Below are 16,904 nucleotides of genomic sequence, written 5' to 3' on the forward strand. Positions count from 1 at the left end.
ACCTCCTCCCCTGATGTTATTTATTATATATCCGGTGGACTGACTAAAGAAGTCTCTCATTTATTCTTAATTATTATCTATGCATTTATTATTATTATAGGTATTCTTACTCTACCAAGATTCAAATAATTATGAATGTCCAGTCTCTGTGGTCATGTGAATTCAACAAAACATTTCCTATATTCTCTGTTGTCTAGCAAGAGATATTGTAATATGATACCATGAGAAAAGCCCCAATCTAGGTATTGGTAGATGAGGGTTCTAGTCCTTGAAGAGAGTACTTTCTATTTCTGTGTTCCAATTCACTTGGTCATGAAATAGAAGGAGTCAGTTATGTGGTCTCTACAATCCAGTCCAGGTATAAAATCTTCTCATTCATTATATACATGTTTAAATAGCCCTAAATTAAAAAGGGAAATATTTTCTACAGGTGATTACTAAACCACTAACACTACTAATTTCAGCCTATGTTATTAGTGCTCTGTTTTTTAAGCTCAGTCCAGACATTTAGATACTACTGCTGGACAGAGTGACCATTTTACCAAAGATGGCTTCATACTCTTCCAGCCAGGCCAAGCTCCTGATAATATTCAGTTCTTCAAAACTGTTTTTTAAAAATTAATCTCAGAAGACTCTGCTCATTAATTATAGACATGGTTTTTAGACAAAGATGTTTACTTTTTATTCTGCCACATGTATTGACATTTTCTCAGAGGCTTCTTAATGATAATTTGAATAATACCCACTCTAAATATATATATGTATTTTTATACATATATAAAGTATTGATAATTACTGTCTGACATGCACATGTACATAATTTTATTAAATGTTCTGTTTGTTCAGGCTGCTCACAAAGTTTGAAACTAAAGCTCACTAAAATCACACCATAATGCATTGCAGTATTACCTGTTGTAAAATCAGCTAATTAAACAAGAATTACTCTTGTATTTAATGCATTCTCATTGTATTCTTTATGAGCAATAGGAATAAAATAAACCTATATCTTAGTATTTTATTTAAGCATACAAATAGTTACTATTGAAGTACTTTACACTGTTTCTACTGTAATAGAATCTATATGATTAGTTTTCCATGGCTAGATAGTGATGGGAATTAATTATAGATTTACAGGCTCCTTCACTGGTTGATTGTGGGCATGTAATTTTACTGTCAGACTAATTTACTCTTTCTGATATTTGATGTGAATTATAATTGATATTATTTTAATTCCATTTCCTGTATTAATTTTCTCATTTGATGTGATTTGCTCCATTTTCCTAATAGCAATTACTTGGCGAGCTGTCAGAGGTAACCCACATTCGTTCCCTCATGGCACTTCTTTTTAATATAATTTTTTGGATTCAGTCTCTGGACTTAACACCCTCCAAATGTTCCAGCTGTGCATAGTTTTCACTGCAGAGTTCCAAAGAAACCAAATTTAGAGGAAAAATGTGTAATTTAGAGTAGGTTAAATATTTAAGAACAGTTCACTTTTAATGGCTTTGTTGAGCTTACTTGCATAATTTCCCCTCTGAAGCAGCATCTTGTATGAATCAGGACCTTATCTCTCAATAGCATTCTTTAATTCTTTAGAATTTCTACTCAGCTGAAGTTGCTAAAGAAAAGTGACTCATTCCAACTTAATTATCAATAGGAAAGTAAATTTCTTATGGGGTCTATTAATTCTGCCTTCTTTCAGAGAAAGAGAGACAAAAAGATGCATTTTACTTCTAACAGAACTTTGTATTTGTGGGATATCACAGGCAAGAGTAAGGAAGTGACAGCTGGGTGCAAAAGTAGGTCCACACCAGGCTGACGAATCCTCCCAGTTCCTAGTTGGGGAGTCTGAGGGGTTTGTGAAGATGTGGTACTTTCAGTGTTAATTACTAGGAAAGTCTCAGACAAACCAAGAACAGTTGGTCAGAATTTCTTTTTTGAATTTGGAGCTTCAGTACCTTTGTTTCAGGAGAAGAGTGTTCAGAGTGCACTTCTGTTCTCCAAGACATTCTGTAAACTGAGATACACTGGAATCATTAATTCTGTAGCTTCAACAAAAAATAGCCAAGAGACAAACATAAGGAAAGGAAGAGCAGTAGTTGGGTGGTAGGTAAAGAGGAGTAGAGAAGCTAGGGAGGGACACAGAAAAGTGACGTTAGGAGTCAGTGCTGATTCTTTTTCTTCCACATGAAGAATTTCAAACAGTTTCCATGGAAGAGCTGTCTTGGTTGCCATTCAGAACCAGTTGTCACGATTCAAGGAAGGTACTTCCCCCCTTTTCATGTCAGAGGTTGAAAACATGGGGCAGGAGGAGAGGACTAAGTAAAGAGGAAAATATGCAAGTAAATATAATTTATGGCATACATTTTCATATGGGTTTTCTTTAATCAAATATGTATTTTAAACCTATTATTTTGTTAGGTCATACTGATAAAGTTGCATTATGTAACAATGGCATGAATGAAATAAGGCACAGAACATTTGGTGAGTTTGTTTTCAAGCTTGATTGTGACAGTAACACAGTTTATTCACTTTCTCACAGTAGTATGTGATGACTAGCAAAAGCAAAAATTATGAGTCATGTCATGGAAAGCGGGCTCATGGCATTTTTGTTTGTTTAGGCTTTAAAAACAATAATTGAAATGATGATGCTTTTGAAACACTAATGTGAGAATTCATTAGCCCTTCATGAAATTATGTGCAGAGGACATTCTTGTCAAGGGAACATTGCGTATACATTAATCAGAAGACTTTTGTGTGTGCTAAGTATTACATTCTGGTGATGTTTGCTGTATTTTGACTGCTTTAAGTATTTTATTGGCCCAAATATAGGAAGATTGTTTTGTGGGGAATAATAATAACAATTCATTCTTTCATTCTAATACAGTATTGAATACATTAGAATATTTCTAAGCCTTGAATGCTAAGGGGATTAGAAACTCAGTTTCTGTCCCACCTAACTCCCTTCTTTCACTGTTAGAATCTTACCCTCGACTCCCTCCTTCCCTCCCGTCCTGCCTCTCTTCTTACCCTCCTTCTTCCCTCAGCATCTACCAGCATTATAAACACTCCTTTCAGATATACTTCCATCCTTTCATAATACACTTCCCACTTCCTCGACCCCATCCCACTGGTCGGTGAGTAGCAGCTTTGAAACAAAGAGCTGAAAAGAATGAGGGCTCCTTCCCACACCGGTTTCCACAGGTGTTAGTCATTTGCCATGAAGGTGACTGATGAAGGTTGATGTGTTGTTTTTGAGTAATAGTTTAATGAAAAAGTGATGTGTCTCTGTGTGGTGTGTATTTTTGTTTGTTTTTGATCTCTGTGGAAATTGGGAGGACTCTCTTAAAATCAATATTACCTGATATTTGGGCCATTTTAGAATTTAAAACTAAATACTGTTCTAATCAAAGGACCAGATTACCAAAAGGTCTTTTTGCATGTAATATGCTAAGCCTAAATTAGAATAATTAAAATTGTGCCAGTGCAGTATCTAAACTTTGCCTTAATTACAAATAATTGCCCTGTATCTTTGATTCTAAAAAGAAAAGTGCCTTTTGAGAATTTGGAGCCTCTCACAATGCGTTACCTATTAAAATTGTTTTATTTAGATTTAAAGTGTTAACTATTGTGTGTGTTTTAATAAGGAATATTCACAAATGCTGTTTTATAGGTATGCCTAACAATCATGTTTTTAAAATTATTAAAAAGCATTTTGTCACACCTACCTTTTTTAATACAAATGGCCACAGGTCCCTTTCTAGTATTCATTTGTGAGTTGCAATCATAAACATTTAAAAACCATACTATTACCCTCACAACCATCCACCTCACGACATTTCCATTTTAACGAGGGAAATTTCTAATTTTAATAAATTAGCATTAAGATGCTGGCAGAAAAAGTTATGCCTTGAACAAAATAATACCAATATTTTAAAATTATTTATTGGAAACAATTTAAAATCTTTGAATATAGCATACATTTAAAATGAGTAAGTAATGCTTTATGCTATTGACATTTAGACTTCCAGTGCAATTGCAAATTATTATTAGCATAAATTTAAAAATAATTATAAATCTTTCTACCTCCCCTGGTCTTGTGTGATTCCAAGCCCAAATTCAGTTTTCTTGACATTTATTATTATAATACTACTATTTGCTATTGACGTAGCCTTGTGACTCCTTAACTGACATTTTGACTTTGAACAAATTATGTAGAATGTTTAAAATACAATTTTTAATGGTCATTATACCATATAGGATTACAGATAAATTTGTAATGGGTTTGCAAGTAAGTTTAAAAATAGCCAACAATGTCCTATCGAAGTATAATTTGTTTTCCTAGCCTAGGTTTATATTTTTTTAATTTTAAGTTAATTATTTGCCTTTTTATAGAAACAAAGGATGGAATATGGCCCAAGAGCAGCTGATACTCCCCCTGCTCCATCACCTCCTCCAACACCAGCTCCTGTTCCTGTCCCCCTTCCCCCTTCCACTCCAGCACCTGTTCCTGTGTCAAAGGTCCCAGCAAATGTAACGCGTCAAAACAGCAGCTCCAGTGACAGTGGTGTCAATATCATGCGAGACAGCCAGAGACACAAACAACTTCCGGTGGACCGTAAGTTTCCCAGGGAGGCAAAAAATGTCTTCTGCAAATTAAAAGCACTACTAAGTAAAATATTGTTTGCTGTTGATTCTACTTGTATTAAATATAAATAATAGTCCTTTATACTTGCATGGTACTTAATAGATTGCAAAGATTTTCACCTGGTTTCTCATCATCTATGTGGTTCTGAGAAACAGGAAGTATTCTGTCCGCTCTCTAATGCATGCCTTTCTACTCCTTTTCCAATCTATCATGATGGTTGAATGCAGACTCTGGAGCCAGACATCCTGGACTTTGTATAGTGAAACAGCACTTGCCAGCTGCCTGACCTTCAGTGGTTTAATTATCCTCTCAGCACTTCAGTATCTGAGAAGTGGAGAAAAATAATAGTATCTACTTCATAGGATAAGCGTGAGGATTTAATGAGATAATGCATAGAAAGCATCTAATTCAGTGCTTCTCAGCCAGGAGCGATTTTGTCCTCTTCTCCATCCTTCTGAGGACATTTGATACTGCCCGAAGACATTTTTGGTTGTCAAAACTGGGGGGATGCTACTGATGTCTAATGGGTAGAGACCAGGGACACTTAGCAACAACTTACAATGCACTGGACAGCCCCCAACAAACAGAGTTATCTGGCCTAAAATGTCAATGGTGCTGAGGTTGAAAACCCCTGACTGATTCTGACACTGTATGATACATAATACGCAGTCACTAACTACATGCTGTCGTTGTCGTCATCATCATCATAACCCTCCTACTTCTCTTCCTCTTGCTATTCACAGTAGCTGTACAATCACACTATGTTAATATAATCACCGGCTAATAGTAGTCTCAGATTTACCCTCCAAATTCAAATTTCATGTGACTTACGCTTCAGTGCCATATTTTCATAAATTTAAATTTGATGTTTCATATAAATGGTTTCTATGAAAACCATATTTAAATAAACTAAAAAGACACTATGACCAACTTTGGATTATCCTTATTTGTATTGTTGGTCAATAGCGGTGTAGATATTTTGAAAACTGAAGGTAATTTTAAGATAAATTTTGTTTAACCTTGTAGTATGTGGCATGTCAATTTAATCTCCGAATTTGGTGTTTTAAACATGTTATAAAGTTACTTTGCTTTATCTATACATGATATGTAAAAACTCTTGGAAAACCAGAGCTATGAAGATATTTCATATTTTCTCAATATGACAAAAGTATATAAAGTGTGTGTGTGTGTGTGTGTGAGAGAGAGAGAGAGAGACGGATATCTATTTTTCCCTCAATGTGGGCCTCTCTTAGGGTTCTGCCTTCATTTTCCACATAAACATACTTTTTTACTATAGTTCATTCTATTTCCATTTCTTTCAGTACTGTTTATATCATTGGGAAAAGAATGATTCCCAAATTAGTCATCATATTAAAACTCATCTCTGGCATCCAGATAACAGTATGGAACTATTAACTTTATAGCTGAGATTGGATGCTTTCTATTTATGTTGAAAATTAAATTACTGAATCTTTCACTCCCATTTTCATCCTCCTGTTTTTCTCACCTCAGTAAGTCATTGCCACATCTGTTCAGTTGTAGACATTCTTGATAAATTAAAAAATAAAAAAGACACTAAAACTATTACTATTTAACAATTCTAAAAATTCTGGTTAAATGCAATAAGCATAAGCCTACTTTTACTCATTAATTTTTCTCCCACAGTATATCCAATTTAAATGACTGTCATATCTATCTTACCAGAAAACTAAAGGAAAAATGAAGTTTTGGAAAGTGATTAGCTCTTTCTGTATGGCAAAAACAACTGTGTGTGTGAGTGTGTATAATCATAATAAAATAGAATATGCTACTAAGTTTTTTAAATTACATGGAGTTTTTAAAAAGAGCTTTCTTTTTCAAAGACACTAAAGACATAGTTTTAAGATGAGAAATTTCTATAAATATTTTTATTGAGTTCCCTAAGGAGAAAACTTCCTGTCAGAAATAACTGTTCCCTTCTTTATTCTTCCCACAAGTTTATAGCATTTCCCTCCGTACAGACGTCAGCATAGTCATCTTTGACACGGTGGGACTCTTTCTCCAGGCCTAGCTGGGATCAGAGTTCATCGGCATCCAGTCCCCATTTGGAGCAGTGTGTGGGTTAGGACAGTCTGTTCTTTGTTCACTCTGAGAAACCAAGAATAACCTAGTGGGAAAGAGGCATAGTTTGCATACTTTTAAAGATAGAGAACTCTCCTGATAATTGTGACTCATCATTTTCAAGTCTGTTTTTCATAAGTAAAAGGGTGGCATTGGTGTATAAAATATAAACATCTCTCTGAAAATTAACACACATACTTGTTTCCTTAGAATAATAAAAATCTTACAATATATTTGCAACTTATGTAAGTTCCTTTTTAAAATATCTCAGAAATACAGTTTGGCGTTAAATAAATATATTTCTCTTTATAAAACAAATATTTCTTGATAACTTGATTGCAGAACAGTTGTTTTCTGAATGAATGTTGGGGCTTAATGTTCTTTTAGAACCAGACAGTACACATATTTCAGTGTGTGTTTATTGATAGCCAGATTTCTTTCAAAATATGCCTACTCATGCTACCCACATTCTCTGCTTACTGCCTAAACATCTGGTAAAAATAAAATGGAAGGAACTAGGAAGTAAATACTCATAGAAATCTATCAAGTAGCAGGTATGAACAGGGGGAAGAAGCCAACATGCCTGTTTTTACAGCGTAGCAAGTGGCCAGAGTGAAGCCCTTTTGTGGAAGTCTGTGTGTTGCCTATTCAAAGTAGCTGCGAAGCCTTGTGTCATAGAAGCTATTCAGACTGTTTTATCGCAGGATCCCAAAAGGTTCTCCTTTTATCCCTTTTAAGATACCAACACTTTAGTTGCTTTGTATTTCTCCCATTTCCTTTGAAATGCTAGTCCTTTTATTTGAGTTTAATCTTTTGTAATCAGAGTGTTATTTCAGAAAGGTGTAAAGTTATTCTGGTTTGTTGTGTGTTAGAACATTGGAAATGGAAACCAAAAGCCCAGGAACATGTTAGGCAGAGGGTTTTTTTGTGCTTCCTGGAAGAAAACTATGCTGCAGACTGGTGATGATCAATATACTGGCAAAGTCAGTAGATAAGAAACCAAATCTTTTAAAAATCATTTTATTTTTTTTCCCTTTGAGACGCACTCATATGCTGTTTGACAGTTTGATGTAGTGATTTTTTAAAAGGTAACTAATGAAATGCATGTAATGTATACTTAAATGTAACAATCAATAGTATTCTCTCTCAGTCTCTCTAGCACCGCCTACTCCTCCCTCCCTCCCCTTTTCCCTTTTTTTGACTTCTCCTTCAAAAGATTTCCTAGCTACTTGAGGCATTAAAAAAATTAGACTGAAATAACACTATCCACACTTTCCCTTATTTCCCAGGGGCACCAAACACTTTCTAAAACCCTTTTCCTAGGGGAAAAAAATCATAGAACATTGGTCACAAAAAGCTCCATGAGTGACCATGAGGTTATTGTCACTTGCCAACTTAATTAGATTGTTCTTATTTCTTGAAAGTGAAAACAAGGTAATGTACCTATGTATAGATACACACATATTTTTAAATACACAGACACGTTATTCCCCTTCCCATACTTTTATGTCTTTCCTATTTTTGTCATGACAGTATGTTCATATACACACACATCTTTTCCATTAGCACAAATGACTAGGAAAAAGGAGTAGCTAGGGAAGTTAATCAAAGGTGATTTTAATGACTTTGGCTATAAAACAGCCCTATGCTGAAAGTCAGAAGATCCAATTCTAGCTAAATTATTCTACTAATTGAAATGTGACTTTGACGGATCATTTCTCTGTTTTTGGCCTTCATTTTCTTATCTGGTTATTTAAGGGGTTTGTACATGATGATTCTCAAAGTCTCAGTGAAAAAGTCAGCAGACTGCCTCATTCATTCATTTAGTCAACAAGTAGTTATTGAATTAAAGCACCATTCCAGGTGTTAGGATATAGATGCAAACAAAAAAAGGGAAGCGTCCTTTTTCTCCTCAGGCTTACATTTTAATGAAAGGAGGTAGTTTAAAAAACGATTAAGTTGGCTGGGCGTGGTGACTCATGCCTGTAATCCCAGCACTTTGGGAGGCTGAGGCGGGCGGATCACGAGGTCAGCAGATTGAGACCATCCTGGCCAAAAGGATGAAACCCCATCTCTACTAAAAATACAAAAATTAGCTGGGCGTGGGCATGGTGGTACACACCTGTAGTCCCAGCTACTCAGGAGGCTGAGGCAGGAGAATCGCTTGAACCCAGGAGGTGGAGGTTGCAGTGAGCCAAGATCACACTACTGCACTCCAGCCTGGCGACAGAGCAAGACTCTATTTCACAAAAACAAACAAACAAACAAAACAAACAAAAAAAACAAGTTGATAGACAAAACTATGAAGAAGGTGGTAAGTGGTTTGGAGACTAATAAAACTATGTGGATAGAGAGTGCTTTGGGGGAGGGGTTGCAATTTTATATACATCAGGGGGAAATGTAAAGGTGGGGTGGAATAAGCTATGTGAAGATGCAGAGGAAAGCATTCCAGGCAGAGGAGACTGGAATGGCCTTTAAATTTGAAGAGCGCCAAGGGAGCCATTGGGAGCAAGAGTGAAGGGCTCCAGAAGAGTTGTGGAGTGGCTTTAGAGAGGTGGAGGTCTTGTAGGGCCTTTTACTGGGAGTAATTAGGATCACTTGGGAATGTTTTGAGCAGAGGAGCTGCAACATCTTACATTTTTTTTTTCTTTTTTGAGACGGAGTCTTGCTCTCTTGCCAGGCTGGACTACCGTGGCGCGATCTTGGCTCACTATAACCTCCGCCTCCCGGGTTCAAGCGATTCTCCTGCCTCAAGCTCCCAAGTAGCTGGGGCTACAGGCACGCACGACCATGCCCAGCTAATTTTTGTATTTTTAGTAGGACGGGGTTTCACCATGTTGGCCAGGATGGTCTCGATTTCTTGACCTTGCGATCCACCTGCCTCAGCCTCCCAAAGTGCTTGGATTACAGGCGTGAGCCACCTGGCCTGACTTACATTTTAAAAGAATCACTTAGTTGTTATATTGAGAAGAGAATGAAGAGAAAGGGGTAGGGTGGTAGGGAGTGGAAACAGAGAGATCTGTTAATAGGCTGGTGACTCAGACCAAGCTGGCAACAGAAAGAATACAGTGAAATCATTGGATTTTGGATACATTATGAGGTCGGACTAACAGGATCTGCTAATGAATTGGATATAGCATAGGACAGAGAATCAAGTGCAGCTCCATGGTATTTTGCCAGAACTGGAAAGATAGAATTGTCATTAAGTGAGTTGAGAAGTCTAAAAAGCAAGTCTAAGAGTTTATAAAAGCAAGCTTCAGGAAGAAGATCAGGAATTCCGGTTTGGGCATGCTATATTGACATGCATTTGAGCTATTTAGCAGATATCCAAATGAATATATCAAGTGGACAACATATATGGACCTAAGTTCCGAGTAAGAGGACTGGAAAAATAATTTGGTAACCATCATCTTTTAAATGGCCGTGGACCTAAGCACAGTGGTCACTGATGGAGGTAGTGCCAGCAGAGATGAGTCTCAGGATTGTCCCCTAGAGCACCTTAATATTATTTAGTTGGAGAGATGAGAATATTCAGAAGAGGATCTGGAGAAGGGGAATCCAGAGACATGGGAGGAAAATGAGGAGACTGTAGTATCCTGAAGGCCACAGGAAGAAAATGTTTCCAGGAGGAATCTCCTGCTTCAAATGTGTGCTGATAGGTTAAATGAGATAGTAGCTGGGAAAGAATTGGCTGGAGTTTAGCAAAGTGTAGCAGAGAGATGGGGGGAAAAGCAAAATTGAATTTTGATGACATTAAGAGAAAATAGGAGAATGGGAATTGGAGTCCACTAGTACAGGCAACTTTTCATGGACTTTTGCTGTAAAAGGAGCAGAAAAATGGCCAGTAGCTGGGAAAGGACATGGTAAAAAGGGCTTGTTTAAAGGTAACAGAAATCATAAAATCATAGCATGTTTGCAGGCTGATGAACTGATTCAGTGAAGAAGGAAAATTAATAACAGGATAAATAAGGGAGAAATGACTATTTGAATAGGCAGAGAACTTGAGGCCTAGTGCATACATGGAGGGTTAGCCTTGGAAACAGGGAGACAGCTCCTATATAACATAATAGGAAGGCAGGCAGAGCATATGGGGAAAGTGCTGGTAGGGGAACTTACGGAGGTTTTCTTCTAACTCTTTTGTTCATAAATTAGGAAACGAGATCATCAGCTCAAGGTGAGGATTGGGGAATAGGGTTAGGGGTTTGTAGAGAGAAAGTAGAATATATTCAATACTTGTCTAAGACAGTGGGCAGTTACATGACCTTAGGCAAGATTTCTCAAGCCGGGCCCTCTTGGCCTTTGAGGCTGGGTTATTCTCTGCTGTAGGAGAGGCTGACATTATAGAATGTTTTGTGCATCCCAGGCTTCTACCCACTGTGTGACAGCAGCAGCCTTTCCCCTTTTTCTTCCTCAATTGTGACAACCAAAAGTGTCTCCAGATATTCCCAAATGTCCTCTGGGGCCAAAATTGTCCCCAGTTGAGAGCCACCAGTCTCAGGAAATGTAGTATGATTGTCAGGAAGCATTAACGCCAAGTTAAGGTTCATAATCATGAATTTAACATGAGATCATTCAGCATTGTTATATTCAGCTGTGCAGGTGCAGGCACAGAATACGCAGAAAGTTAGATTTAACCAGGATTGGGGTTTTGCCAGAGGAGTACAATGAAGTGACTAGAGAAGAGCCAGGGAGTTATTTTAATAATTGATCATGGAATTTATACCAGGCGAGGATAAAAGTGAGGAAAGATGGTAGGAACACTAGATTGTACGTCCGCCTGGGGTCAAAGGATTATAGAGATTGGTTTCTAGAGAGGATGATGTAATATTAGGGATTTTCAAAAACAACCTACTCCCTGTTGGTGTCTAGGAAGGAAATCTCAGATGGAGGAAGTGCAGGATGAACTCATCCACAGACTGACCATTGGTCGCAGTGCCGCTCAGAAGAAATTCCATGTGCCCCGGCAGAACGTGCCAGTTATCAATATCACTTATGACTCCACACCAGAGGATGTGAAGACATGGTTACAGTCAAAGGGATTCAACCCTGTGTGAGTCTCTCTCTGAATACCTTGCAATTCTGTGTGTACAACATGCATTGTTTTCAATTTGCTTACTTAGATGTCACAGATAACTCTTAAAAGACATAAGGGCACAGACTGCATACTTTGTGCCATACTCAAGAAATCACTATAGCTGTTCATAGCTGAGAAAGAACTAAAATAAGCATAGGTAATTATCATTTGATGCCACCCCATTCTCGAGTTGGTAGTATCTGTTCATTATTAGTTCTTTAAGCAAACTGTCGGCAGCTTTCAGGCCCAGTAGCTTCTTTTCTCCATCAGATTACTCTGATGTAACCTAGGTAGGACCATGGTCTTAGCAGAACTTCCTAGACCACATAGGACATACAGCACAAGTTTTCCTCCTGCTGCAGGTTATAGTGTCTCTGGCAAATAAAAAATAGACAGTGTTACCTAGCACCAATTATAATCTTAATAGAACTTTTCCTTTAATAAACCCATAGTAAAGGTTCTATTTATCTATCTAAAAGTCTATAAACATTTCACATGTATTTGGCACATTGAACTATTAGAATAATACATATTCAAGGGACCTTGACATATTATAAACTCATCTACCCAGCATGACTGAAAAATGAGGTACAATGGTTGGTCAATTGCCAGGTTACTAGAAAGTTATCTATTCCTTCTATGAAACACCAAATCGCAAGGAATTGGTATTAAACAATGACCCTAAACCCAATTGGCTCCTTTTTGATACTTGTAATTAGTAATCTGTATAGCCTTGGGGTCATCATCATGAAAGAAGCTTGTCATTGCCCTGACTATAAAGACCGTGGTGGCATTTAATAAGAGTTCCAGGGTATGGAACACTTAGAAAAGAGAAGTTACTGGCAGGAACAGATACTTTTCTCCTTTGTTTGCAGGCAGTATTTTTAATGCTCAGTTTCTTTTTCTTTTCTTTCTTTCAGGACTGTCAATAGTCTTGGAGTATTAAATGGTGCACAACTTTTCTCCCTCAATAAGGATGAACTGAGGACAGTCTGCCCTGAAGGGGCGAGAGTCTATAGCCAAATCACTGTACAAAAAGCTGCATTAGAGGTATGACTTGTCAACCTAAGGTGGTGTTTTTCTGCAAATTGAAAGCTCTGGGAACAACTGTTTATGTCCATATTGGCCAATTTCCCTTTCTTAGCAGAGCTGAATTAAATTTAACTCTGCTTTTGTAAATTTGTCACTGAGATCATCAATGACATTTTCTGGAAGGTTAATTTATTGTAAATGCTCATATGACGTGAAGCTTGAGCACATACTTTTGGACACTTAACAAAAAGCATAATGTTCTCATTTTATATGTATTCTCTACTTCTATAGGAAATTTAATTTTGACATAACAGTGGAAATTAGCTTCTGAGTGAGTAAGAGCCTTAAGAGGCCAGAACGCTTGCCTAGTCTTAATATATATTTTTTGAGATTCTAATAGTGTATAGGTTATAAGGTTGTAAAACCCTGGCTGTGTGTGTTAGGTCTAGTAATACATCTCAATAATCGAGAAAGATACATTAGGTAGAGATCACTGAAAATAGAGAGCCCTGAAAAGTATTTAGTCACAATGGTCTGTATGAAAGCAGGAGAATCCATGTTTCTAGATTGGTTTATACTAAGCTGCAAATATCCTATTTTAGACTTAAAATGTGCTGTGTACAGGTAGTAGTTTCCAACTGTTATATCTCACAGTTCTTAATAGTTTCATGAAAATTATACTTGGACTCAAATGAAAGAATGTAGGCTTTGGCATGAAATTGATCCATGATCATCTCTAACAGGTATATTCTATAAATTCAACAGTTAAATAATTCAGGGTAAAATCACTTCATGCATATCACCCCGTAGCCATTCTGAATCCAGAGAAATTATATTTCCCTTGGAGGTTTTCCCTACAACATTGATCTTGAAGGATTAAGGTTTGATTGCTTTCCATATGTTGAATGTTAATAAGGATTATATATTTTTCTCAAGCAGTTTTACCACTATATTTAATTTTGTTGAGAGTGTATAATTACTTCGTCAAGGCATGTTAGAAAATTTCATATTCCTAAAATTTCTGAATTCCTTCATCCCACACCTGCCTATCATTATTGTCATTTGCTGTCACCACCCACTTCAGGATGGCCTCTTGCTTCTTGTTCTCTTCCTATTCTCTGGATGGGAACTGAGGCAGAGGCTGACCACCTGAGGTTCCTCATGTTCCTCAGCCACCTTCTACCACCTCACCCTTTCCTTGGATCTAGTTAATCTTTTAGATTATTCGCCTGTGTTGCCAGAGACTTCAGTTGATGGGAAAGCAAAGCCAGCATGATCGGAGGGTCAGAACTATATGGAGGGGAAACTGGGTGAATTCTGAGCCCACTCTGGCCTGAGTTAAAATCTTCTAAAGGCAGATCAGTATCTTGTCTGACCCCAAAAGAGTTCTTTGATAATTTACCATGTTATTATGCTTATTGTACACATACCCTCTTTTTTCTCTCAGCAAACCTAGAGTACTACACATACATTATTGATTATCTTTATCACGTTCTAATGAAAGGCCTGGTGGGTGAATTGCCTTAACAGACTTTACAAAATGAAAAATTATTGTGATATATGAGTGAAGTGCAGAAGCTTCACTTAAAAAGGGGAGCTGTTAGCTTTCCTAAAGAGATACTCGAAGAAAACCACAGTCGACTTTTGTCCTGAGCCATTTCATGATATGACCTGCAGCCTGCACGATTCAGTAACCATCTTGTCTGAACTATTTATCTTTCAGGATAGCAGTGGCAGCTCCGAGTTACAAGAAATTATGAGAAGACGACAGGAAAAAATCAGTGCTGCTGCTAGTGATTCAGGAGTGGAATCTTTTGATGAAGGAAGCAGTCACTAATTTGTTTGTTTGTTTTTAAACTCCATTGTTTTTGGCATTATTCCAACATGCTTTGTTTTAAGAAGCCTTGAAGGGAATGTCAGATTCATTTTTCTGGGTGTAATTTATCGCCATAAAAGACCCATGCAAACCTGAGTGAGCACAGGATTTGCTTCTAGGCGCATTATTTTTATTGAAACTGAAAAAATTTAAACTGAATTTTTTGACCTTGGAAAATATTTTTCTTACTTTACCAAGGTGAAGTCTCCTTTATTAGATTAATTATTCGATCCCCATCCCGGGGTATAAGCAGGAATTGTTTTGATGGTGGTGGCGTTCTTCACTGCAACAAAGCAACACTATTGTCCATGATTCAAAATCTAAGCAGTTTCGATTGTGCCTGTGAATATGGTGTCTGTCATTCAGGGCGTAGCTCACTGTAGGCTAGCCTCTGCTTACTTAGGTCTCTTCTCTGACATAATCAATGGAAGAATATTTAGATTTATTTAAAGTTCTTAATGCCAACAGTTTAAAACAATTAAAACATTTGAATGAACTGTAAAGTACAGCCATACCTTGGACATGCAAATATCAATCTATGGAGCATTCTCAAGACAGTTTGTCGTGGCTCTGTCAATTGCAGTTCCTTGTGTAGCTTGTATTTTGATTTAGTTTGTATTCTGCTTATTATGTATACTGTGTTCTTATATATGAGAAAGCACAAATGGGAAAGAGGTCATGTCTGCTCAAAGTCTAGCAAAGGAAGTAGTCTGCATTGGTGTGCATTACAGTATTTTGCTTAATGAAAGCCTCAGTTCTGAATGTTGATATAAGTAGTTAAAAGGAAATGGGGCCATTTTATGTGTTTATCTGTGTCAAGTCTTTCTGGTATTAAGAAGCACTTAATTTACACATATTTTAATCCTGTGAAAGAGTCCACATAGAGAAAAGAAAGATACCTAACCTTCAACAAATGTTATTTTTGGAAACACAATTTTTGTCATTAAATGTTATATTATTTCACATATATAAAACAGATGTTATGTAAGAATGTTGTATATTTTAACATAAATCATTTAGAGAAATTATCTAGATTCATTAATTTTCATAGTGCCTTTTTCACATGAGTCAGCTGGAAAGTCTGCAATAAACAGTATTTGCTGTCTGTTAATAACTGGCTTCTGTCTCCTTGGCAAAAAGGATCTGTGCTATATGGGCTGAGGATTCGAGTTGAGTGTAATGGGAAAAAATGGAGATCCACATTTTTTAAAAACTGTGTATTATTCTATTTCTGAGTGGGTAGAGAATCTCTAGAATACTTTTTTCAGTTATTTTTCTTCTTTTCGCCTCTCGTTTCATTATCTTTTCCTTCTACCATCTAGTCATATTTGGTAATGGTAATGGAACTAATTTACACTGCACTTATGATTGCTAAATGCTTCCACATAAATGCTTTCCTGGATATTTACAACAGCTCTATATGAGTTATTACAGATGAGGAGTGTTAGCTTCCTAGAAGCTAATTTTCCCCAGATCCTGAAGGATGTGGGAGTTTCTCATCTTATATCTCTTGGTCTCTCTATAACACTGCCCCTTGGATAAAGTGGAACAAACATGAGCATGATAAAGGCGAATTAGTTTAGATCTTTTACATTTCATAAGGACCGATACATATGTATAGTTTAGCCTTTATTGAAAGGGATAAGATGAAAGAAAATAAGATTCAAAAGTTAAAATAACCTGTGTGTAAAATCGCATATGAAAAGAATTGGTGTAATTTACATCTTTATGTAAGATGCCAAAGGAATGTATCACAGAGGTAGTAATTGCAGAAAGCAGTCACATCAGCTAAGGATGTAGGAACAAAGAGAAGAGGTTCCTGGAATTTAGAATCTTGAGAGAGCAGCACTACAGAGTTTGGATCCAGACATCTGAGGGGTTTGGTCACTGCTATCTGAGGATTTGAGGAAAGACCCCACAAGGCTAACAGGGGAACACAACCTAATCAGTGCTTTTGCCTCAGGTATTTAGGAAAGGTTTCAGGAATTGAAAAAGTTTAGAAAATCCATGGCTCTGAGACCTAGACTTTGGAGAAGAGCATGGCAGGCAGCTGGTGCTTGAATCTCTAAGAGGGCACAATGAGGATGCCTCTGGGAGCATGAGGAAAAGAAAACTGGTAAATTGAGCCAACTACTGCTCTGGGAGTCACTTGCTACTTATTGAGTGAAGAACCA

At 37.0% G+C, this 16,904-nt stretch overlaps 1 protein-coding gene across 10 annotated transcripts in view; it reads left to right on the forward strand.

The window, feature by feature from the left end:
• Positions 1-15,837, forward strand: part of LOC105481614 (EGFR pathway substrate 8, signaling adaptor) — a 169,040-nt gene extending 153,203 nt beyond the window's left edge. For all 10 annotated transcript variants that reach the window (XM_011741354.3, XM_011741371.2, XM_071072163.1 and 7 more), the window contains 4 exons: positions 4,396-4,618; positions 11,618-11,798; positions 12,743-12,872; positions 14,578-15,837. In XM_011741354.3, coding sequence (XP_011739656.1) covers positions 4,396-4,618; positions 11,618-11,798; positions 12,743-12,872; positions 14,578-14,691 — 648 coding nt within the window. In that variant the 3' untranslated portion in view covers positions 14,692-15,837. The remainder of the gene's footprint in view (positions 1-4,395; positions 4,619-11,617; positions 11,799-12,742; positions 12,873-14,577) is intronic.
• The last annotated feature ends 1,067 nt before the right edge of the window (positions 15,838-16,904 follow it).

Source organism: Macaca nemestrina, chromosome 10 (genome assembly GCF_043159975.1).
Source record: "Macaca nemestrina isolate mMacNem1 chromosome 10, mMacNem.hap1, whole genome shotgun sequence".
In the NCBI taxonomy this organism is placed as follows: Eukaryota; Metazoa; Chordata; class Mammalia; order Primates; family Cercopithecidae; genus Macaca; species Macaca nemestrina.